Source organism: Neopsephotus bourkii, unplaced genomic scaffold (assembly GCF_033783945.1).
Source record: "Neopsephotus bourkii isolate Nb327-2 ecotype Australia unplaced genomic scaffold, CSIRO-AGI_Nbou_v1 NB_303, whole genome shotgun sequence".
In the NCBI taxonomy this organism is placed as follows: Eukaryota; Metazoa; Chordata; class Aves; order Psittaciformes; family Psittacidae; genus Neopsephotus; species Neopsephotus bourkii.
The window spans coordinates 74,394-100,285 of record NW_026900812.1 but is presented as its reverse complement, the minus strand read 5'-3'; the positions used below and the strand labels follow the sequence as shown (position 1 = coordinate 100,285).

The following is a 25,892-nucleotide window of genomic DNA, read 5'->3' as shown; positions in this document are numbered from 1 at the left end:
TACTTTAATACTTGGTTTTAAAATACTTGGCTTTAAATATGTAAAAATTGTATGCTCAAAATCAGTTTATATTTATTCAGTCTGCTGTGCATCTGCTATGTAGATGTTGTGAAGCAGTTCCTGAACATATGCATTGTAGAGCCCATTAATATCTTAAGGCAAATCAGATTTCAGCTTCTGGAGGACTGTTTCAGTAATTGCAAGAGATTTCAGAAACTGGAGGCATCTAAGTCATTCTTGCTTGAAAATCAAAGCTCCTAGATCCTCCTATTAGAGCTAATGCAGGGATTGAGAGAGTACAGTTTAGCTTTTTATCTATCTGTCTATATATATTTAGAAATGTGAAGAAATAAATTAAGTAGAAAGTTGCCCTAAAGATTTTGTTTCTGTGAATGTTTGGTATAGCTCCTTGACATTAAAAAAAATATGCTAAAAAATAGTAATAATTCTTTTCAGTATGTTCTGTAATATTCATAGGGAATTCTTTATGAATTCAGAGCACCGGACAGGAAAATTATTTTCTCTTTGTCTCATTAATGTGGCATTTTTATGATAGAAATGTCTATTTCAGTGGAGTCAGTTATACATTAAACAGCAAAGATATATGGTAGATGTTCTACTCTTTGGTTTCATAGAAGGAAGTTACTCTTGAGCAGTCTGGATTCTCTGAAACACAATACAAAACCCAAAGGGTACGGCAGAGGAGGGTGACTAGTCCTGAATACAGAATTTCTCACTCCTCCTGTGAGGCTTCAGAGTCTGTGACAGAAAAAGGAGTAGGTAGGTTCTCCTTCTGAATTTGGAAAGAAAGACTGCACAAGCTTTACTTTATAAAGGATAAATAGGATTGTCATTTAAGCAGAATAGCTTAAAAAGGCTATGTATGTAAAAGGCTACAATACCTACCAAAGTACTTCTGACATAAAGGACGAACTATGAAATTTGTGTCCAGAGTGGTTATCACGGATCCATGTGTATCTGTTGGTGCTCCAGTATGGATCTGTATGGAGTTGTAGTTCTTTTGGAGGCACAGAGGAAGAGTTACGATGTAAGACACATTCCCTTTATTTCCCCTGAACAGGGGAATTTGTTTCATCTTTCTGTATATTTGGATGATGCATTCTGTTGCTGCTTCTGCATCTGCCAGCACAGTCTCTATTTTACATTTTTGTGAAGTCTCCTTAACATATTTTGGGGATGGCTTTTGTTCACAAGTTTATAAAGATGGGACAAATAAACAGACTTAATTTTCCTTTTGTTTATCTGGGGATTACCAAGTCTAAAAGTCACAATGATTGATTGTTTCCACTCCAGGGCTTCAAGGACATAGCTGGACTCTTCTCATAACAGCTGGTGCAATGTTCAGTGTTCTTTGTATCTAGCATTATTCATGTACTGAACCAAGCCAGAAATCAAATACATTGATTTTTAACATTAGTCAATTCTGCAAACAGCTCTAGGCATGTGTTAGGTGACTGTCATGCACAATTAGTACATTTATGCAATTTTTTTCAGAAATAATGATCGTTTCCATAGTTGGCTTCATACAATTACAAATCATTAGTAAGGCAGAAGACAAAAATAGCCTCATGATCTGAAAATAAGATAAGCAAGGATTCACTTTTTTTTTTTTTTTTCAGTTAGAAAAATTGCTTACCCCACTTCTGGTAGGAGCCTCCTTTGATCCTGCCCCTCTACTCTGCTCTCGTGAGACCTCACTTGGGGTATTGTGTACAGTTCTGGTGTCCTCAACATAAAAAGGACATGGAACTGTTGGAACAAGTCCAGAGGAGGGCCACGAGGACGATCAGGGGACTGGAGCACCTCCTGCATGAAAACAGGCTGAGAAAGTTGGGGCCGGTCTCCAGTTGGAGCCTGGAGAAAAGAAGGCTGCGTGGAGACCTCATAGCAGCCTTCCAGTATCTATCTGAAGGGGGCCTATAAGGATGCTGGGGAGGGACTCTTCATTACGGACTGTAGTGATAGGACAAGGGGTAATGGGTTCAAACTTAAACAGGGGAAGTTTAGACTGGATATAAGGAAGAAGTTTTTTACTGTAAGGGTGGTGAGGCACTGGAATGGGTTGCCCAGGGAAGTTGTGAACGCTCCATCCCTGGCGGTGTTCAAGGCCAGGTTGGACAGAGCCTTGGGTGACATGGTTTAGTGTGAGGTGTCCCTACCCATGGCAGGGGGGGTGGAACTAGATGATCTTAAGGTCCTTTCCAAACCTAAATATTCTATGATTCTGATTCTATGATTTAAAAATACATGAAACATTTTTCAGACACGTACCTTTCAATTGCCCTATCCAATAAAGATGCTATTTGAAGATAGAACATAGATAATAACAACCACATACCTGTTCAGGTTTTCTTCTGCCAATGACTTTTGAGTTGCTTTAAAATTATAAGTTAACAAAGTTATCTAGCTTTAGGATTAGTTACTATTTCAAACTCTTGCACTCAAAAAAACACTACAAAAAGACCCCCCAAAACCCAAACGCAACAGAAGAAAAACCCAACCCCACTCCAATATTTGTAACATAAACAGATAATTTCCCTGGCAAAATTCATAGCATTTTCTAGATTGGAAGCTCGAGTAACTTGCACTACCACTAATATCAATAATTGCATTGAAATAAATGCTACTGGAAAAGCAGTTCTCAATTTTTGCAAGCTGTAAATTGCAGTAAATACCAGTTTTAAGCACAGTATGTAACTTTTACTAAATGCCTCTTGTAGCTTAAACAATAGACTAGTTTGAACCATGCAATTGTTTATTTTACATCTAGGCAATAATCATTGTTTTACCATGTAGGCAAAGTAAGCAATAAGATATTTCTCTTAAGTCTCTGTCAGTCATTTTAGAAAGATTGTTTTGCAGAAAGTAACTTTTCACCTGTGTTAAAAAAATTACTGTTTTATGGAACAGAATATAAAATCCACTTCTTATCTGTAACCTAAACTTTTTTGCAAGGTGGTGACCAGGATCCCTTTCAGGACTGGCTACAGACATGTTCTGTCAAGAAAGGTATTTCTTTGACAGCAAATTTGTACTACTTATTCTTCAAATAGAGTCTTTTGAAAACCTTTGGCACAAGCATAGGTCTGATTTCCTGAAGTGGCAGATACGCTTTATTCAGCTCTCCCCATGTATCACAGGAGTTCTCTGCAGCTCTGAACTTAGTCTACTTTAGTCCTGAAGATGCTACTTATTTTCAGGTTCTGCAATGTGGACAATATTGTCCTTTATAAATATGTGAGGCAACAAAATTCCAGTAAATTCAGAGAGAAAGCACTTCAAAGAAAATCTCACTTTCAGGAAACATCTTCATTTACAATGGGAATAAAGACTATCTCTACCCCGGGCTATGAGATCCAAACAGAAATCCTGTTTGCATTTACAGCTCTGCTTTTAATATAGCCTTCTTAAATAAATTTGAATTTAACTGCTTATCCACAGTTGTGCAACACAACTGGACTTTCCTAAGGGAGCACGTGTGGGATCGCTCTAAGCCATGTGCAGCTGAGAAGGAGGTAGCAGCTTAGGTATAGCTGGAGTGGGTGTACTTCCAGATCCAGACTCTGAAGGGTCACGCATGTTCTCTAGCCTTCTGAACATCCAGTATGGGCTTGAGAAGAACCTGTTGTGGTATCTGGCAGAGAACTGGAAGATGAGGGCTAATGGGAGAGCACACTTCAGTCACGCTGCTGTCTTCTTTAAGTAAGCCTGTGCTCATCTGTAGAACTCTTTGTGAGAATGACATAGCTTAGGGCTGTATTATTACCGAATTCAAATGAAAAATAAACCTTTTAAGACTGGAGGAAAGCCCTTCTTCAGGAACCATGCTTATAACTGTAATAAAGCAAGTATTTAACTTAGATGCCGGTACATGAGGGAAATGGAAACAACCTTTTTCATGTGTTCCTGCTGCATAACGTATAGCTGATGCTTTTCTTAAAATACCTGAAGAAGTACCCTGATCCCAGGAGAATAGGCAGTTTAAAATCTACTTACGATCCACAAATGAAGTGAACAGCATTCTGAATCTGCTTAGCCTACTGCCTTCCTCTGCCCACATCCGCACCACACCCATACCAGTCTGCAGCATGACATCGTTTGCTACCGTACTGCAGAACTTTGCCTTCAGGTTTTCAATAGAACTACTTCCATCATACACAGCAACAGAGTTTCTTTTGCATTCATTTGAATGCTCCATTTGATAGTCGAGAAATCGTACATAAATCTTGGGATTACCAAGTCTAAAAGTCACAATGAGCACAAAACACACCGAAGACTATCTCTATGTACAGAGAACAGTTTTGTGGTAAGAAGTTAAAAAAATTTCAAGTCCATAAATTGGAGCAATGCAGAAATTAATGACCAGGTACATGGATTAAAGTAAATACTAGTTTGAATATGAGCTTAATGCTTCATAGTGCAAGTCAGCAAGTGCTGCTTCAGTGACACAGAAAATTGAGAACTTGGGGACACACACACACAAAACAAACAAAACAACTAAAATTAAGAAAAAATAAACAAACAAAAACAAACAACCACCCCCCCCAAAAAAAAACAACAACCCCACAAATGTGTTCTATTATCTGGAAGTCTCATAACTCTGAAGTACCATGATAAGTAGCACCTGTAGGGAAAACAAACTTGGAAACATGCATCTGAAAGTGAGGATTGTCTGTTACTAGCACAATATTTCAAAGACATTGAAAAGAAGCATCTTAGCTTTACAGGATTGTTCCACAAAAATGTATATTAACTTTATTACAGTACACACAAATATTGTGGACGGATAATAGAAATCACCACCCTTCCATGAGATGCATCAAGAACAAAGTTATCCCTTATAATGTCAGAAACGTAAAAAAAGAACCGTAATAGAATGTTTAGAAAAAAAAAAGTTTATACCATTACATTTCAATTTAAAAGTGTAAGAATTGCTGTCCCAACTTAAAACAAAAAGCCTTTCATACCTCTAAAGTATTAGAAACTTGTAAACCTTTTCATTTTTTCCAGAAGTATCAGGTGCAAATGCATGGCAAATATAAAATCTGTTGACTTATTATAAATACTACCTCCTGAAAAACCTGCAGTTACAAGAATATAAAAAAGTATTCTAACGCCCATTGTTAGATCTTAGCTTCAATCTACACTGCATTACAAGTCCAAAGCCAGATCTGATTTGGACACATACCTAGAACAAGAACATGCTGTTTGCCTTATTTTTTACATCAATATTCTGATCTCTTAGTACGGTTTTGCTTTCTATGTTTGATTTATTAGTGAATATTAAGGATGTGGAGAGCACTAACAGAAAAAAGGTTGTATTTATCAATGGATAGTAGCAACATAAGCGTTCTCAGTCTGCTGCCCTCCAAGAAGTCAATTTCCATAAGGATAAAAGAATATTGGCCCCCCCCCCCCCCCCCGGCCTCCATAATAACTTTGCTTAGCAGTAAGTCATTTTCATTTATGAACCTAGGACCACTGGTAGGTGACAGAGTACTAAGTTCTTCACACAGACTTCAGTAAAGAACAGTGAGAAGTACACCAGCTGCTAATGCTGTCATATACCAGTAGCTGCTGTTGCAAGGACAATTACTGGCAACATCTCTCGCCTTCCACACATAATAGATTGGCAAAGGCTTTACCCCTGTGGTGATTCTCTAGCTCTTGGTTTTAGTAACCTAGATCAGTATAGGAAGTCAAACCACCTATAAAGGCAGCCTAAATAACAAAGTGCTAGTAGACATAAAAATGAGTTTATTTCTAAACAGCAATTTAAAAATGACTAGATTAAATAAGACATTCTTAATGAGTAAACATTGTAAATGCTGAGCCTAAGCCTGACAAATGCTAATGCTTTCATAGCTGAATAGTGGAAGCTACGTTCCTTCAGTCCTTTATCAGTGCTAAAAGCAGCACCCAGCTTCCAGCTCTAGAGAAACAGAAGCCTTCTTTTGTTGTGCAGGGAAAACAGAATAGAGTAGTAGAGTAATACAGCTATAATCTTAGACAGTGATCTGTTTTTTTAATACTGCATTTTAATAAGCACTCAGGGTCATTCAGCCAGCAGCATGACTGTGGAAGATTTAAGAGTGAGCTGTACTGTTACCCTTATGCTTGGCACAAGACATTTTCCTTTAAATACCTTTTCCTTCATTAGAAAGCATGCCCAGCCGTTCATCTTGCTAAAGAACATTTGTTAGTCCTTGCCATTCAAGCAACATTTTGGCCAGCTAACAGGCCCACAGATAAAGCAATTCTGAAATAGTGTTATATTTTACCCTACTTGAAAGGATTGACAGCACTCACATCCATTTTGAAATAGCACCTCACTGTGTTTTGTGTACACATATATAAAATATATGAGCTAACAGGAGATTCATGGAGTTGCTATGAAAGGAAGTGTTCAGTGCTCTTATGCTGGGATAGTGCGTTGAACAGCATGAACAAGAAGCTAGTATTCCTCATTATGTTTCAGTTTCATAAAAATAAGGTTCAAGGAGACACCATGTTCACTCCTCTGACCAGAACCCTATGTTCCAGTCAGATTACACTGCTATGGCAGGACTTCTTTTAACAGAAGTTCAAAGGTATCTGCACACATCTGCCAAAGATAATTGTGGGGGTTTTCTTTTTCTTTTTTTTTTTTTAAATAAGCACACTGTACCTACATGCTGAATCAGATTTGGAGAACATTTCACATTTAACACCACAAAAAAAAAAAAAAACACAACAAAACAGTACCTCTAATGTAAGCTTTTGAATTTTTGTTAAGCAGAATTTTAAGATGGGAAACATGTTCCTAGCTAAACAATTGCTCATCGTTTGTTTTGTAAAAAACCCCACACAACAGCAGCATTTTCAATAAGCAACTCCCCCAGCCTATGGAGTCAAAAGCTCATGAATATAGCTTCCAATCAAGGCATAAAATCCTTCACCAACTCTTTCTTCTCACTGGTTTTCTTCACATTCTCCCCTTTCCCTTAAAAAAAAAAAAAAGTAAAATAAATATACATATAAAAAAATAAAAACTTTTGGTGCTGTAACATCTTCTATTAAATTTAATAGTCCAGTAAAAGTTGTAGCAGTATCCAAGATTGGTTCTACCTAGTTTGGGTTCTGAGAATTAGTTTAAACTGTAAACTATACCTTCACACAACAGCGAGTGGAAATAGAATTTATATTCTAGATCCAGTTGGGTTTTCCAGGTTTTTTTGTTTTTTGTTTTTTGTTTTTTTTTTTTTATTCAGGGTTTTTTTTGTTTGGGTTGTTTTGTTTGGGTTGGGTTTTTTTTGTTGTTTTATTTTAACTGACTTAATTACATAATCAAATCCTGTACCTCTGTAAGAACATAAGTTAACACCCACACTCAGAGCAGGAGGTGTGCAACTGGGTCGCATCCCCGCTACCAAAAATATTTAGTGGCAGACCATGAAGATCTATTAAGCCTAGACTGATATCAATGTAATGTATTGTGTCTTGGTATTTAAAGTTAGTTATTAAGAACAAGCCAAAAAACTCTTACCTTTTAGATACCTTTGGGTTGGCTTTGAAATTTGTGGTGCTATAATCAGAAGCAGGAGACTTAACAGCTTCAGTCACACTTGCAGAAGAGTGAAGAGACCTAATAAAAAAAAAAAAAAAAAACCACCAAAAAAGCCAACAAACCAAACAAAAAAAAGAATTAGACGTGGTCATTGCTTATTTCTTTTACTTCCTCATCTACTTCCACTGTAGCATTTTAGCTAGGATGAAGGCAGACAGCTGGTGAACTAGAGAATGCTAAAGTGCTCTACAACAGAGGCCTAGTGTATATATAAGTGAAGAAGCCCTCCTGAGTTAGACATGATATAATGGGACCTAACACCATAGAGGAAATAAAGTAATTTATGTTAGTAGTTGAGAGAGGGCTGCAGTACTCAAGTTGAACATAATTACGGTATCATCCACAACTTTCTATCTGAGTGTGCAAAGTTTTCTTGAGAAGTCTTTTTCAGCAATAATTGCATTTTTCTAATTAGTTCTCAGGATATTTGCCCTGTGTGGTTGACCTGAATCCAGAGAACAAATTTTTCCAGTTTTGGATTTTGACTCAGTTCACAGATATCTTGATGACAGAAGTTTACTTCACTCATTCCTCTAATCTCCCTTTCCCCACACACGTTTTGAAGATATAAGGGCATGTGGGTTTAATCCCAGCATTAGTGTACTCAAACAACAACAAGCTTCAAGGACTGAGAACTTGCAGACCTCCCCAGGCAAAGCAGCCTTCTCTGGTTAGATTTTGTGGAGCCAAAACTTCTGTAATCCCAGTTCAAGAAAGCAATTAAAATCTTTTAGGCACATTAAACACTGATATGTTGTTTAACTTACGTTCAGATTGTTTTCAGATAAATGAATCAAGTTTCTGTGCATATAAGTACGCACACTGGAGCTGTAGGAGTAGCAGGAGCTTCTAAGTTTCTACTTTCATTCAGATCTCCATGACGTTTTTAATTCATTAGATCCTATAGTGAGACTTGAATTTGGTCCACTGTGACTGTAAGCAGCTTTAACATGTTTTTTGCATGTGTGCATTTTCCTACTAATGACACCTCCATTTTAGCTGTGTAATAACTATTACAGAACAATTCATTACTCCTAACAGAGCAAGAGAGAGGTTTCCCTTACCGACGCGCTTCCATTCAGTATTGTTTGGAAATTGACATTGATAACACAGATTCAGAACTGCACACCATTCAGCGAGCGAGAGGTACCACTACATCCCTTCATCAGCTAGAGTTACTTTTTTGTTCAGGTGGGTATCTCTACAACACATCCGATTCAGGTTTTGGAAAATATCTTTATCAAATATATTCTTCTTGGGCTCAAATCTCAGCTACTTCATTTGAAAAGCTTTATTCAGCATTCACAGGTTCAGGTGAGTTAAACCATTAAAGATCAGTCTTACCTAGAAAGAGGGTCCAGTTTGCCATTTAGACTAGGCGACAGTGAAGCCAACAACTTACTTTTGGAAATCTGGAAATGCATATACAAGACTGCAGTTAAAAGAAGTGTCATTTTAAGACAAATGAAATACAGTATTATTCCCTGGAAATATCCAGGAATTCGGGGGGGGGGGGGGACACACACACCAAAGAAAAGCAGTTAAGCCCCATAAGTTATACATACACATAAAATGTCAAGTTCCATAATGCCCAAAGATCATATTGAAGTTCACAGTATCACAGTATGTTAGAGATTGGAAGGGACCTCAAAAGATCATCTAGTCCGATCCCCCTGCCGGAGCAGGAACACCTAGATAAGGTTACACAGGAACGTGTCCAGGCGGGTTTTGAATGTCTCCAAAGAAGGAGATTCCACAACCTCCCTGGGCAGCCTGTTCCAGTGTTCCGTCACCCTCACCGAGAAGAAGTTTCTTCTCAGGTTTAAGTGGAACCTCTTGTGCTCCAATTTGTACCCATAAGTTCTGTACAATCAACCACCTTTCTAATTGATTCAGAGAAAACTCCAGGAACAAACTTGCCAACAAAGTTTTCACGCGCCCGGAGACACGGGGTATAGCTCCTCCTAACATGTGTCCCTGTATTGCTACACAAGCCATCCTTATATAATCCCTGGGCATACATACATATTCATAAAGCTACATATGGATTACATCATTTTCTAGAAAGTTCCCTGCATGTGTACAGAATTGTGGTGCTGGTCTCTGAGGGTCGTCTACTTCTTTCAGCAATCTTCATCACTTCTGGCAGCCTTTGAAGCATGCCCAGTAGATGCTCATACCAGTTTAATTGGTTTGTTTGCACCAGAGACATAATAACCCTCCTGTCCTCCTACTTATCAGTTAGTTTAACTGTAGCCCATCCTGGACACCTGCGGTTCCCAGATACTCCTTACCCTGTGTCCTGTTCTTCTAGACTGTTTTTCTTAAAACTATGTCAACTATAATGATTTATCTTGTGAGATTTCTCAGTATATTCTTTGGCTGTACTCTATTTTTTTTTCCTCTAGGTACCATGCACCTCAGTAATTTTCCATTGCTACTGTTACAAAGCCAAACTTAACATTACTTAGAACTAATTCTTAAGGGTTCTATATTCCATTTTTTTATTTTGTGCCCCTTTGTCTCATAATACACACCCTTCCAACCTTTAAGCTCTGTAACTTCACATGTAATCTTTTAGTCTTTGTTGTCATCTTGCTACATATTTCCATGTCTGGCTGAGGCATTACATCGCACAAACTGAGGTGGTAAAATTAACACACTTGTGCCGTTTTAGAGATCAAGGTGGAAAAGAATGCACAAGTCATTCAAATACATAAAATCATGTATTAAATCAAAGATATGGTTGGGGTTTTATTGGTTGTGTGTCCGTCTGTGTCGTGTCGTCCGTCCCCCCCCCCCTAATCAGCAGAAAATTGGTCCTCAAGCCATCAACACTTGCTGGCAAATGAAGAGAGAAAGACTATGCCAGTGCTTGCAAGACTGTGTGAATTAGTTACCAGAAGCACAGGTATCTTATTTCATTATGAAATTAATTTGCTACATAGTTTAGCCTTGCTTAAAATATACCCAATTTAAAACAATTGATTTTTCAAGCAAACAGCAAGCCACTGGCCTGCCCAGTCATGGATCTAGCAGAGTTCATAGCAGGTCACAAATGATAAAGCCCTTATATTGATTGTTCAAAATAAACTTACCTTTTTAGATATTTTCTTTGCAGAAATATGCTTGGCATCTTCATATTCAACAATTGTAGTTACCTTAACTAGAAATACATTAGAAAGATGAGAAAAATGAAAAGTTTTATGAAGAGCACAAAAAACCATTTCAAACTCAATTGGTTTGAAGCCTATTTACCTACTGAAAGCTACTGATGACCACTCACCTGGATCAGAGTTGAAAGCAAGCTATGCATGCTCATCACAGACACAGTGACACACAGCATTGTTAGAAGGCACTAAATACCCCTTCAAGCCCCAGACAAAATAGAATTACTTTTCAGTGGCAGTGTCTTTCTTGTTGCATATTTTGGAATATGAAGAGAAATGGCATTTCCCTTACAAACTTCAGTGGGCAGGAAAAAGCAACATACTTGCTGAAGAAAGCCCTAAGCAGCTCTGCTACATGTGCAGCCTATTACTCTAGAAGAGATATGAGAAATGCATAAATGTGCTGAAAGAATGTTGATGGCATTTTGACTGTTCTTTTTTCTTTCTTTTTAATTCCTAACAGCAGTGTTAAAATATAAGGGAAGTAGTCTAGTCAGGAAAGCTCTGAAGTAAAAATAAGGAAATTAAAATTTATTGCTTCAGAATGAAAGCTAATTACTAAACCGTAGCATTGTTATGGAAGATACAAGCCATGAAAGTCAGGAGTAATTTGAATAAAAATGGAAGCAGAAGAAAAGTAAACTGGCTTTCTAGGAAGAGTTAATAAATTAAGCCAGTGTTAATTCCTCCAAAAGCAGGATTCTAATCCAAGGGAAGGCAGCATATGTGTTAGAACATACGCAGCAAAGAAACTGGAAGACCAACATGGCACTTAGAAAATAAGCAAATAATTTATTTTGCCGGAGCAGGAAACTTCTGCAAGTTTGCAATTCAGCTAGAATTACGTGAAAAGATCACAGGCCTTTTTCATCTCTTGAATGGTTGTATTGGGATTCTTAAAATTCTAAGGGAAGTTGATGAACTGTGTAACTCAAACTCAGTTACCTAGGCATGCTGCAAAGGCCGTCCTTAAACTTTAAAAATTCCTCAGATAGCCATTATTTTGACAGAGAAGAAATCTATCCATGTGAAGGCAGAGGTCTCCTGCTCTGCGTGAGAGATGCGCCTTCTACCCACAAGGTCTTCAGTATGTTCCTCAGATAAGCTTGAGTCTAGACTTGATGTGTTTTGAGTGAGTACAGCCTACAGCTACATCTCAGGCTGCTATTACAGACACTAAGGACCTTTTGCACGGTATGGTTTTTCATGCATCTGCCTAATGACAAACATCTCCAGCTCTTGTTTAATTTGTGAAGCAGGGGAGATAAGCATAGATGAATACCACACTTACTACTGTTGTATTACCTGTTTTTCTGTCCTTTTGCCATATCTCTCTTTTAACCTCAGCTACAGCCAAAGCCTTTTAAAACTGAATTGTAAAGAATTCACTAGACCAAAACCAACCAACTTTGGGGGAAAAAAAGATTTACAAACACTTAACAAGCTCTACTGAAAATATGGCAAAAGAGCGAGCACAGGAAAAGGCAGGCAAAACACCCTGGCTTTTCCTTTCCAGTGTTTTCCAGAGGGAGGTTGCCAGCTCTGTCTCCCCTTGCACACTATGAAAAGGTGCAGCCTGTGCCATACTATTTCATGCTTCATCTCACTATTGTGTGATTTTCAGTATCCATTTTTTTATTCCTTTTCTTCTACTTCTGCTGTCTTTGTTCTCAGCTATATTGAGAAACTTTCTTCCATTGATGTCTTATCTCACAAACATGGGTGTGAGCTGTTAAATGCTAGCATATGGGCTGAGAGATGGTATTTGCATTTAATGATTGACTTTATGTATCTGCTGTGAAATTACACGGGAAGCTAAAAATAAATGAGGACACTTTTAGTAGAACTATTCTCTGTATGTGTAAATATCTGTTACACAGATTTTAAAAGTCCTTTCATTGCTGCAGTTGTATCAGTTTTAAAAAATTACTTTTGTTACAAAATCTAATTGAGGAAATTAAAAATGTCTAGGCTTATTTTTCTGAGGAGACTGCACCATATCAGATCTAATAGATTTTATCATCATAATTCTGCCAGAATTGAAGCTTGAGAAACTACTCTTGGAATACTAAGAATTATTTTTCTGTAATGTTTTAACTCTATAACTTAGGATGATGATCTAATCTCAGGACTGACCCAACTATAATTCTGCCTTCTGCCAACATTCGATAATTTATTAAAGTACTTAAGCGTAAGACCTGATGCACTCAAATGGCAACGTAGGGAGAAAATGGTTTTATTATTATTTTGAGACAAGGAAGTACAAAATCTTTTGTAAATAAGTAAAATCAGTTCTAAATAACATTGTTTGATGGCTTTGTAACATTAGCAGTAGAAAGTAACTCAGGTAAATGTTTCACAAAAACTAGTCAGAATACACCCAAAGAACATAATGAGAATCCTTGTATAAGATAAGTCGTTGTAATTAGCATAGTTTTAGGTCCTTATGACCTTAGTGCAAAAAATAATTGTAAGAAAAACAGGACAGAAAAACAGGACATGTAGATAAAGAGTACCTGAAACTAGCAGATGTCCAGGATGTGCTGTGGCTAAGCTAACCGAAGGACGAGATGATTATGTCTGTAGTGTTACTGAACAAGTTAAGCTGGTGTAAGCATTATCTACTGCAAATGCTTCAGAGATTGCCAGAAAGTGATGAAGATTGTTGGAAGAAGTAAATGACCCCCAAAGACCACTACCACGTTGTTGTGCGCATGCAGAAATGGGTGTGGAATTATGTAAAGCGGTTCTCGGATGGTTAATGAATATGTATGACGTTTAATGAATATGTATGTTAAGCAACAATATAACCACAGTCTGTTTGAGGTTTGGCTGAGACAAGCTAGGAAGAGCTATCCCCCGTGTCTCCCAGTGCTGCAATAAAGAATACCTGCTTGTCAACTTAAACTTTGTTGGCAAGTTCTTAGCGAGTACTACAAATCAGTTTCTGGAAGAACTGCTACTATTACTTAGTATAGGGTTCCATGAGTTGAGTCACTTCCTCAAATGCTCAAATATATTAACAAAGTTTTAGTTTCTTTCTTGTCTTGTCCTCTTACTACCATTTTTTAGGTTGCTGGTTTTGAACTTTTAATTTGGAAGTTGGTTAATAGGGCTGTAAGCTAAAATGTTAAGTTGTAAATTAAAACCACTCTGTTAAGAGCAAGATAGGCCTTGGGGAATGTATAAAAAAAGGGCGGCCTTTGAAGATAAAAAAGGAGTAACCAAGACATATGGGGTCAGTTCTTCAAGATAAGGAACAAATAAGAACAAACTGACCTAAACCACAGAGAGTTTTTAGTAATCCACAAGTCTTTTGCACCTGCAGAAGCACACAGGTCAATCAGCAGACACAGTGAGGAAGACTGTCAGCAAACACCAGAGACCCCTCAAAACCACCACTCATCAAGGAAGCGCATGTGTAATTAAAACGCAAATATTACAATTAGTTCCAGGAAATCTAGTGAATATGTAAAGCATTTCCCAGAAAGGTTGTAAATATACATAAGTTTGTTGGATACATGGATGCTGCTTATAGACTCCAGGCGCGCTCACCTTTGCAAAATGACGTGTGTGTGCACCCAGCGCTGCAATAAGGAATTCCTGTATTCTAAAACTCAAAATCGAGCCTTAGAGAGTTTCTTTGTCTGTCTTTTGTGATAACAGGGCTGGTTAGTTAACCATTAAGGGTATGTAAGAAGGCATAGAGTAGGCTTGTCCTCTTGGCAGCTACTGCTTAGAAATATTTTTTTAATTTTTGTGTACATGCAAGCAGTGATATGTGCTTTAACGCACATACAGGAGCAAAATGAAATATGTGTATACTATATGGAGGAAAAAATATGTACTCTTCAGTGCAACCCAAGTTATTAACCATTCTATGTCTGAAACATATAGCTGTTGGGTTTTGTTGAACAGGCTATAGCTATTGTATTTTGGAATTATGAACAGAATTTTATCCTTCTCTCTGACCAACAATAAAGCTCAAGTTGTTTTAATGAGCATAAGATAGTGATGATTTCATAAGCAGTCTCTAGATCTGCAGGCACAATCACGAATACCAGGTACCCAGGTAACGTATGCTGATTTTTGGCTCGAACAGTTACTATGCCCCTTTAAGGCTCGGCAAGAAAAGCTCTAGCAAATTTTATTGTGTCACTTTAAGAGGGTGTGATGCTATAGCTAAGTCAGAAGAAGAGTAACAATTCCTTAGCTGCTTCCAGGTAATGCCTTTCATTTTAGCTCAGGCTACTGATGAAAGTGGGGTTTAAGGTGCTGGATTGTGAATTACACTGGGGAGGAGCAGGTACATGTTCTTTTGACATTGAACAGAACCAAATTTTCCAATAGAACCACTGGAGGCAAAATTTTAAGATGTGGCAGCAAGATTTAAGGGCTGTTAGCTAGCTGGTTTTGCCTGCGGTCTTCCAATAAAACCAGAGTCCAAGTCAAATGTCCTTGAAAATTGCTGCTTGAACAGTGTTCACAGTTATTTTGTATTTTAAATTTCAAATAATAGGAAGTCAAGACTGTGGACTTGCTCTATAAATTTAATTTCAGGAACAATCCTCTATATGGATTTCCTAAGCCAGTGGTAACTCACTCATTTCAGTGAAAGTGAGACATGTAAATCACAGCTAGTGACTATTACCTGTTACTAACGACTTAGAAACCCATTATATATTGAATGATATGAATGAAACTCACCTTAGCATTTGGAGTAGCTTTAATTGTCCATCTGCAGTCAACTGGTTGCCCTGGTTTTGTTTTTCCTTCTTGTTGTACTTGACTGGAATGTACTATTCCATCAGCTCCTGAGAGTTCAAACTGGCAGTCTAGGGAGAAGATATACTTTGCTGTCAAATTCAGTATGATATTAATTTTAAATTTAATGTATAAAGAAATTGTTACTGTAATACTAGACCTGGGATGGGATTTAAAATACCTCCTAGGTAAGTAGAGTCAGGATCTGTAATAGAAAGAAGTAATGAATCACACGGGCTATCAGTGTTTATGATTCACTTCAAGGTTTAGTATACTCTGAAGATTATGTCTATTATTATATCACAATAAAAATTGTTTACTGAATCAATTGCAGGGTACAGAGACAGAGTTTTTATTATTTTTTTTTAAGATAGCATTATTCCACAAAGATTGACCTTATCTAAATGAGGTAATTCTATACTGACAGCACAGGTTTCCAGCAAAACACCAAAAATCACTATTTGGTATGTTGTACCTACATTACATTCTGAATTCAACTACCAATTTTCACTGAAAATTTTAACCTTCTTTGTGAACTGAGTGGGGGTGTACATGCATGTCCCCTTCCATTTTCACAATTACAAAATATTTTACCACACTCTATGTGAATGTAGAGGAAAGGAAAATATTGGTCCTTCATTTGCTGCAATCTATTGCAAAAATACTATACAGTTTAAATGTATATTTTACCTTCCAGACTGGAACTAGGCTAAGTTAGTTTTGACAGTGATGTTAATGAAATTGCTTTGGAAATGAACTATACTGAATGCATAAGTACTGACCCTATGAAAAAATGTTAGTGTGTTACTTCCAGTGGACCGGTCACTGTGGTAATCTGAAGTTTCCAAGTCTAAATCCCTAGTAAGGTATTGTCGTGGTTTAAACCCAGACAGACAGCTTGTTAACCACTGCCCCCCCTTTCTTGCCCTCCCCCTACTCCTGGAGGGACGGAGAGGAGAATCAGAAAGAATGCAACTCCCACGGGTTGAGATAAGAACAGTTTAGTAACTAAGGTATAACACAAACCACTACTGCTACCACCAATAATAGTAATGATAAAGGAAATAACAAGGGAAGAGAATACAACACCTCATCACCAGGTGACCGATAACTTGCTCCCCCCAGCCCGACCAAGCACCAACCGATACCTCCTCCAACCCTGCAGTCCCCCTCGCCCTTCCGGCTCACTCCCAGTTACCTCCTGGGCATGACGTGCTGTGGTATGGAATACCTCTTTGGTCAGTTTGGGTCAGGTGTCCTGTCTCTGCTTCCTCCCGGCTTCCCTCCTCCCTGGCAGAGCATGAGGCCCACAAAGTCCTTGGCCAAACCAAAACATCATTTTTATCAGCTCTGTTCCCAGCTGAAAGTCAAAACACAGCCCTGCACCAGCTACCAAGAAAGAGAAAAATGACTGCTACTGCTAAACCCAGGACATTATCCACCCCTTATTCCATACCATTCACGTCATGCTCAGATCCCACATTTTCAATATACCATCACTCTTATCTAAGTGCACTCTCATCGTAGTGCATGGGCCAGTCCCTATAAAGCTGCTGAGTCCATCTGGTCCATGATGTCAGGCTCCATCTCTTGTAACAGTCTTTCAGAGCAGGAGAGGCTGTGTGCAGTGTTCACACTCGTGAATAACCTGGGCAATAGTGTCCATTGCTAAGTCCACCCCTCGATCATGAGTCCATCTCTATGTTGCATCTCTGCTCTGATGGCCTTAAGGGTCATGGGCCCACCAGGCTCAAAATAATTCACTGTCCTTCCATCTCCAATGCTTCCAAAGCACTGGAGGGGCCCAGTGGACTAGATACTTGCCCATACTGTCCCACATGCCCTGCCACTCATGACTCTCCAGTCTTGGAGAAAACCTCTTGGTCCTCCCATATTGTCGTCTAACCCCAGACAAGACCCAAACCTGACTCTGCTTAACTTTTGAGATCAGACAAAATGGTGGTGGGTAAAACACACTCTGTGTGTGTGCCAACATGCTGATCCCCATCACAATCAGCAGGCAGGTCCCAAGGGTACCCAAAGGCCATCCAAAACCTTCAGAACTCTCAAACGATGCTGCTGTACTTGTCACTGGGGCTGGTGTAGCTGCTGTGCTTGCCGGCTCTCCCACCACCAGCTTCTCTTTTCCTGAGTCCAGCTCTTCCTCCTCTGCCTTGCTGGGAAATGCTGCGGGGTCTCCTGCATCCTCCTGGGGCTCGGCGGGCGGCTTCCGGGGAATGCTCTCGGCCGTCGCGGGGCTGGGCTCGGCCGCGGGGCTCGGCTCCTCTGCGGGGCTCGGCTCCTCCGCCGCCCCCTCCCGCTCCTCGGCCTCCCCGACCTCCTCCACCGGCAGCCGCTCCCTGCCGGCCTCCGGCCCCGCTCCCGCTTGGTGCCCGGGGCCGCTCTCCCGGGCCGCTTCAGCAGCCGCCGGCTCCCGGGGCCGCCCCCCCTCGGCTTCCCAGAGCCTCACGCAGACGGAGGCGAGGGCGAGGGCCAGGACGGTGAGGAGCAGCCGGACGGCCAGGGACCAGTCCACGGCCACGTCCGTCCCGCCCTGCTGCTGGAGCCCGCCCGTATTACAAGTCATTGCCATAAAGTACAGTGAGACAGGAACCTTAGCCCAAGCCCCACACTTGATAAACACTAACACAGCAAATACCGGCTCTAAGTAAGTTACAACATTCTGAAGCTGTGAGATCAAGAGGAACAACTCTGAGAGCCAATAAATCAGCATTGTGACGGTCAGATCTGTCGTTATCTCAACCCCTCGTGCCCCACGTTGGGCGCCAAAAAGAACTGTCGTGGTTTAACCCCAGCCAGACAGCTTGTTACCCACTCCCCCCCCTTTCTTGCCCTCCCCCTACTCTCGGAGGGACGGAGAGGAGAATCAGAAAGAATGCAACTCCCACGGGTTGAGATAAGAACAGTTTAGTAACTAAGGTATAACACAAATCACTACTGCTACCACCAATAATAGTAATGATAAAGGAAATAACAAGGGAAGAGAATACAACACCCCATCACCAGGTGACCGATAACTTGCTCCCCCCAGCCCGACCAAGCACCAACCGATACCTCCTCCAACCCTGCAGTCCACTCCTAGCCCTTCCGGGTAACTCCCAGTTACCTCCTGGGCATGACGTGCTGTGGTATGGAATACCTCTTTGGTCAGTTTGGGTCAGGTGTCCTGTCTCTTGCTTCCTCCCGGCTTCCCTCCTCCCTGGCAGAGCATGAGGCCCACAAAGTCCTTGGCCAAACCAAAACATCATTTTTTTTCAGCTCTGTTCCCAGCTGAAAGTCAAAACACAGCACTGCACCAGCTACCAAGAAAGAGAAAAATGACTGCTACTGCTAAACCCAGGACATTATCCACCCCTTATTCCATACCATTCACGTCATGCTCAGATCCCACATTTTCAATATACCATCACTCTTATCTAAGTGCACTCTATCGTAGTGCATGGACCAGTCCCTATAAAGCTGCTGAGTCCATCTGGTCCATGATGTCAGGCTCCATCTCTTGTAACAGTCTTTCAGAGCAGGAGAGGCTGTGTGCAGTGTTCACACTTGTGAATAACCTGGGCAATAGTGTCCATTGCTAAGTCCACCCCTCGATCATGAGTCCATCTCTATGTTGCATCTCTGCTCTGATGGCCTTAAGGGTCATGGGCCCACCAGGCTCAAAATAATTCACTGTCCTTCCATCTCCAATGCTTCCAAAGCACTGGAGGGGCCCAGTGGACTAGATACTTGCCCATACTGTCCCACATGCCCTGCCACTCATGGCTGTCCAGCCTTGGAGAAAACCTCTTGGTCCTCCCATATTGTTGTCTAACCCCAGACAAGACCCAAACCTGACTCTGCTTAACTTTTGAGATCAGACAAAATGGTGGTGGGTAAAACACACTCTGTGTGTGTGCCAACATGCTGATCCCCATCACAATCAGCAGGCAGGTCCCAAGGGTACCCAAAGGCCATCCAAAACCTTCAGAACTCTCAAACGATGCTGCTGTACTTGTCACTGGGGCTGGTGTAGCTGCTGTGCTTGCCGGCTCTCCCACCACCAGCTTCTCTTTTCCTGAGTCCAGCTCTTCCTCCTCTGCCTTGCTGGGAAATGCTGCGGGGTCTCCTGCATCCTCCTGGGGCTCGGCGGGCGGCTTCCGGGGAATGCTCTCGGCCGTCGCGGGGCTGGGCTCGGCCGCGGGGCTCGGCTCCTCTGCGGGGCTCGGCTCCTCCGCCGCCTTCTCCCACTGCTCGGCAGCCGCCTCCTCCCGCTCCTCGACCGCCCCGACCTCCTCCACCGGCAGCCGCTCCCTGCCGGCCTCCGGTCCCGCTCCCGCTTGGTCCCCGGGGCCGCTCTCCCGGGCCGCTTCAGCAGCCGCCGGCTCCCGGGGCCGCCCCCCCTCGGCTTCCCAGAGCCTCACGCAGACGGAGGCGAGGGCGAGGGCCAGGACGGTGAGGAGCAGCCGGACGGCCAGGGACCAGTCCACGGCCACGTCCGTCCCGCCCTGCTGCTGGAGCCCGCCCGTATTACAAGTCATTGCCATAAAGTACAGTGAGACAGGAACCTTAGCCCAAGCCCCACACTTGATAAACACTAACACAGCAAATACCGGCTCTAAGTAAGTTACAACATTCTGAAGCTGTGAGATCAAGAGGAACAACTCTGAGAGCCAATAAATCAGCATTGTGACGGTCAGATCTGTCGTTATCTCAACCCCTCGTGCCCCACGTTGGGCGCCAAAAAAGAACTGTCGTGGTTTAACCTCAGCCAGACAGCTTGTCCACTTCCTCCCCCCTCCTTCTTGCCCTCCCCCTACTCTCGGAGGAGAATCAAAAAGAATGCAACTCCCATGGGTTGAGATAAGAACAGTTTAGTAACTAAGGTATAACACAAATCACTACTGCTACCACCAATAATAGTAATGATAAAGGAAATAACAAGGGAAGAGAATACAACACCTCATCACCAGGCGACCGATAACTCGCCCCCCCAGCCCGACCAAGCACCGACCGATACCTCCTCCAACCCTGCAGTCCCCCTCGCCCTTCCGGCTCACTCCCAGTTACCTCCTGGGCATGACGTGCTGTGGTATGGAATACCTCTTTGGTCAGTTTGGGTCAGGTGTCCTGTCTCTGCTTCCTCCCAGCTTCCCTCCTCCCTGGCAGAGCATGAGGCTCACAAAGTCCTTGGCCAAACCAAAACATCATTTTTATCAGCTCTGTTCCCAGCTGAAAGTCAAAACACAGCACTGCACCAGCTACCAAGAAAGAGAAAAATGACTGCTACTGCTGAACCCAGGACAGGTATACAGTTCTATGAGCGGTAACACGTAATCATGTAGAGTGTTTTCATGTGCTATACAGGTAAAGACCAATTGGGTAAAGGTGACATTAAAAAGTTATGCCTACATTTATAGTAGTAGTAGAGCTGACATTTGTATATTGTCCTTTGTCACAAAAGACAATAAAATGCTGATAAATACATGTGTAATATCTATGAAGTACAGCAGTCAAGTGCTGCACAAGGACACCAGATCAAATTTTCCTGTAAAAAGAATGCCCTGCCAGTTTTAAGTGGCCCCACAGAGCAGATGTACTTCTGTTTTTCTGAAGGCACTGTCAGCATATTATCCTCTTCATACCTTGTAAACTACACAGTATTTTGATCAAAGAACAATTCTGTTCTCTGAGCCTGTGGGTTGAGGGAATCTAGTTATATTGAGAGCTAATGCTTGGACTGTATAGATATTTCCTCTGGCTTGTCAGAATGGAGATTTAAAATGTTTTGCATCTGGCTGGAAGTGCTATTGTAGATGTGCTTCAGTTGTTTTTGTCATAGTGTCTTACATTCCTGGATGACAGACTGTTGAAAACACCAGCTATTTGTCTACATAAATGCTCTTTCCATTACTACCACTGGTGAGGTACTGGTACAAGTTAGAGTAGTAACAAAGATGGAAGTTGCTAAAGCCTTCAGCACAAACAAGATCAACTGACTTTTCTAGCAAACTACAGACTTGCAATTTCCTTCAGTCAGTTTTTCAAAGTGGTTTTAGTTAAGTATGCTGTGAGATTAGCAGGATTGAGGCTGTAACTATCACACTGTCACTGTCTTCATAAACACTTAGGATGAATTACAGCTCTAGACTGCCAGCATAAACACATCACAGAATTGCATGGGAGCAGATGGTTATTAACTCGGTCAGAATGTTAGGCATCTTTACCTGGTATAAATGAGTACTTTGCTTGAAATCCCTTTCCTTCCAGATCTTCATCAGAAGTAAACTTAATCCACATAAATCTCCCCGCTGATCTAATTAGTGCAGGACTTTTCAAACCACAGTAACTATTAATGCTCTTTCACGGACACCCCCTTGTCGTGGGGAAAGAGCTTGCGTGCCCTTGTGAAGTTGGGAGTTATGCTGGTGGTGGCTTATGCTTCTGGTAGGGTCTCCCATGCCAGTCAGCTCTCAAATGAAGGGTCAGACAAAGTGTGTCCATGGGCAGGATGGGCTCACTAGCCTTCAGGCAACCATCCTAGGAGAAGGACAACTCCAACTTCAAACCCGGGCAGATGGAGCTCGTGTAGCCCTGTAAGGCCATCCATCTAAGAGAAGGATACTCTAATTAAACCTACGACCTGAGGACTTTGCTGTCACCGTCCAAGCTTGCTAGGCCCTGGCAGATAAACCTCAGGTGTAAAGGGTGAGGCCAGTTCTGCGCACGCTGTTCCTCACCTAAAATAAATCCACTGCGCAGGCCCGAAGGGTTTACCCACACTTGCAAAGCCCTGTAGCGACAGGTGAGGGACGAAACGGCAGGTGATAAGGTGCACTGGAAGTCGCAGACCCAACCCTGCATGCAGGCGGTTCAGGACATTGGTCGCTCAAGTCTGACCCAGGAGATGACAGTCTTGTTTGGCAGCATCCTGAATGACCAAGCAGCCTTTTTCAAGGACAGCACTGCTTGCTCCATATGGAGAGAGGCCTAGAAAAGGTGGCCTAACCAAAGCTCATCTCCCCCTCCACCTGGTTGGCTAGCCGCGGCCAACGGGCATCTTCTATTGCGGTCAATTAAAGACAAAGAGACAAAGGCATACACCTGCCTCCAAAGGTGTGTCCAGATTGACACTCGCATGTTGGAACATCAGAACCATGCTTGATACAGTGAACAGTGGGCGTCCTGAGCGCCGTTCTGCACTAATTGCCCATGAATTGTCACGTCTTAACATCGATATCGCTGCACTCAGTGAAGTTCGCCTTCATGAGGAAGGTAGCCTCAAAGAACATGGTGCTGGCTATACACTCTACTGGTCAGGCAAACCCAAAACTGAAAGTCATTTTTCTGGAGTCGGCTTCATGATTAAAAACTCCATAGCCTCTAAACTTGAAAATTTGCCAATAGGTCATTCCGACCGTATTATCTCCTTACGTCTTCCACTACACAATAAGCAACACGTTGTTCTTTTCAGCATATATGCTCCAACTCTGCAAGCTGACCCTGCAGAAAAAGAAAAATTCTACTCCGACCTGCGTCACCTCACTCAGAAAGTTCCTATAGAAGATAAGATCATAATCCTTGGTGATTTCAACGCCCGAGTAGGAAAGAACTTTGAAGCCTGGAAAGGAGTACTAGGCAAGCACGGTGTTGGCAGCTGCAATGATAACGGTCATCTCTTACTAGAGTTCTGTGCAGAGCAACAGCTTACCATCACCAACACTATCTTCCAGCAGAAAGACAGCTGGAAGACAACCTGGATGCATCCTCGATCTAAACATTGGCACCTTATTGACTATGTTTTAGTGCGCCAGAGAAATATTTGTGATGTCTGCCAGACCAGAGTGATGCCTAGTGCAGAATGCCAAACAGACCACCGCCTTGTGCGTTGCAAACTTAAGTTCCACTTCAAGCCCAAACCTAAGAGGGGCGGCATTCCAAGGAGGAGGCTCAATGTTGATAATCTTCAAATAGCTGCAGTGAGGGACAGCTTTCAGGCTAACCTTCAAACTAGGCTTGAAGACCAACTTATAGATTCTTCTCCTGAAGCGCTTTGGCAACATATCAAAAACAGCATCCTGCAGTCCTCCGTAGAATCCATTGGGTTCTCCTCAAAGAAAAACAAAGACTGGTTTGACGATAGCAACCAGGAGGTCCAGGAATTGCTGACAAAAAAGAGATCTGCTCATCAAGCACACCTCGCTCAGCCACTCTGCCATGTAAGAAAAGCAGCCTTTCGTCTTGCATGTAGCAAACTCCAACAGAAACTTAGAGACATCCAGAACAAGTGGTGGCTCAACCTAGCAGAAAAGACTCAACTATGTGCAGATTTGGGTGACCACAGAGGATTCTATGAGGCTCTGAAGGCAGTGTATGGACCCACATTCCAGGTTCAAAGCCCCTTACTTGGTGCAGATGGCCAAACGCTTCTTACAGATAAAATCTCCATCCTGAATCGTTGGTCTGAACATTTTCAAACCCTCTTTAGTGCTAATCGTGTAGTCCAAGGTGAAGGAATCCAGCACATTCTGCAACATCCAGTGAAAAACGAATTGGATTTAGCCCCTACCATGGGAGAGACTCTTAAGGCCATACAGCAGGTGAAAACTGGCAAGGCAGCTGGGGTTGACGGAGTCCCACCTGAAATATGGAAGCATGGAGGCCAAGCACTCCACGCTAAATTTCATGAGCTAGTTGTGTGCTGTTGGGAACAAGGCAAAATACCGTCAGACTTTCGTGACGCAATCATCGTCACTCTGTATAAGAAAAAAGGTGCCAAGTCAGACTGCTCAAACTACCGTGGTATAACTCTGCTCTCCATTGCTGGTAAAATTCTTGCAAGAATACTATTGAACAGACTAGTACCTGCTATCGCAGAAGAACTTCTACCTGAAAGTCAGTGTGGTTTCAGGGCTAATAGAAGTACCACAGACATGGTATTTGTTCTCAGACAATTGCAAGAAAAGTGTAGAGAACAGAATAAGGGGTTATATGTAACTTTCGTTGACCTCACCAAAGCTTTTGACACTGTGAGCAGGAAAGGCTTGTGGCTGATCTTAGAACGATTAGGTTGTCCCCCCAAGTTCCTCAAAATGATTATTCTGTTACATGAGGATCAGCAAGGCCAAGTCAGGTATGGCGATGCACTCTCTGAGCCTTTCCCAATAACCAATGGTGTGAAACAAGGTTGCGTTCTCGCACCGACCTTATTCACAATCTTCTTTAGCATGATGCTCCAAAGGGCTACAGCAGACCTCAACGAACAAGACGGCATTTATATTCGATATCGTACCGATGGTAGCCTATTCAATCTAAGGTGACTGAAGGCCCACACTAAGACCCTAAACCATCTTGTCCGTGAACTGCTCTTTGCTGATGATGCCGCCCTTGTTGCCCACACAGAAGCAGCTCTGCAGCGTTTAACATCTTGCTTTGCGGAGGCGGCTGAGGTTTTTGGGCTGGAAGTCAGCTTGAAGAAGACAGTAGTCCTCTACCAACCTGCACCCCAAGAAGATTATCGCCGTCCCCATATTACCATCGGCGAGTCAGACCTTAAGACAGTTCAGCAGTTCAGCTATCTGGGAAGCATCATTTCCTCGGATGCCACGATCGACAAAGAGATAGACAACAGAATAGCAAAGGCATATAGAGCCTTTGGAAAACTCCATAAAGGAGTCTGGTGTAATAAACACCTGAAGAAAAGTACAAAGGTCAGTGTCTACAGAGCCATTGTATTGTCTACTCTTTTATATGGGTCTGAATCATGGGTCATCTACCGTCATCACCTGCGACTCCTGGAACGCTTTCATCAGCGCTGCCTCCGTACAATTCTAAACATCCATTGGACTGACTATGTGTCTAATGTCACTGTCCTCGAACAGGCAGGGGTCACCAGCATCGAGGCCATATTGCTGAAATTGCAGCTGCGCTGGGCAGGGCACGTCTCTAGAATGAAGGATCACCGCCTCCCCAAGATCGTGTTTTATGGTGAACTTGCCACCGGTAGCCACAAGAGAGGTGCCCCAAAGAAGAGATATAAGGACTCCCTGAAACAATACCTTAGCCTTGGCCATATTGACTACCATCAGTGGTCCACCTTGGCCTCCAATCGGGAGACTTGGAGGCACACCATACATAATGCCGCTGACTCCTTTGAGAGTTCACGAAGAACTAGTCTCGAGGAGAAAAGACAACGCAGGAAGAATCGTGTCCCACCTGTTCCACCCAAGGAGACCTTCTGCTGTGCTTTTTGTAGCCGGATTTGCCTATCCCACATTGGCCTTCTTAGTCATCAGCGCGCTTGTAGTAAGCGTGGGTAAAAGCCCTTCCCA

At 42.1% G+C, this 25,892-nt stretch overlaps 2 protein-coding genes across 2 annotated transcripts in view; both read right to left on the bottom strand.

Annotated features, from left to right (window-relative positions):
* Positions 1–12: 12 nt before the first annotated feature.
* The window catches only part of LOC133208903 (neuropilin and tolloid-like protein 2), a 45,864-nt gene continuing 19,984 nt past the window's right edge, over positions 13–25,892 (bottom strand). The window contains exons 5-9 of the mRNA XM_061347145.1: positions 21,789–21,919; positions 15,743–15,766; positions 15,505–15,632; positions 4,018–4,246; positions 13–1,018 (exon numbers count right to left, since the gene is read on the bottom strand). Of these exons, the coding sequence (XP_061203129.1) occupies positions 903–1,018; positions 4,018–4,246; positions 15,505–15,632; positions 15,743–15,766; positions 21,789–21,919 (628 nt within the window). The 3' untranslated portion in view covers positions 13–902. The remainder of the gene's footprint in view (positions 1,019–4,017; positions 4,247–15,504; positions 15,633–15,742; positions 15,767–21,788; positions 21,920–25,892) is intronic.
* Positions 6,250–11,090, bottom strand: LOC133208905 (borealin-2-like). Its single transcript, XM_061347146.1, has 4 exons — positions 10,726–11,090; positions 8,972–9,039; positions 7,547–7,645; positions 6,250–7,003 (listed from the first exon to the last, which is right to left on the bottom strand). Exons 1-4 carry the CDS (start codon positions 10,852–10,854, stop codon positions 6,973–6,975), a joined length of 327 nt encoding a protein of 108 aa, XP_061203130.1. The 5' UTR covers positions 10,855–11,090; the 3' UTR covers positions 6,250–6,972.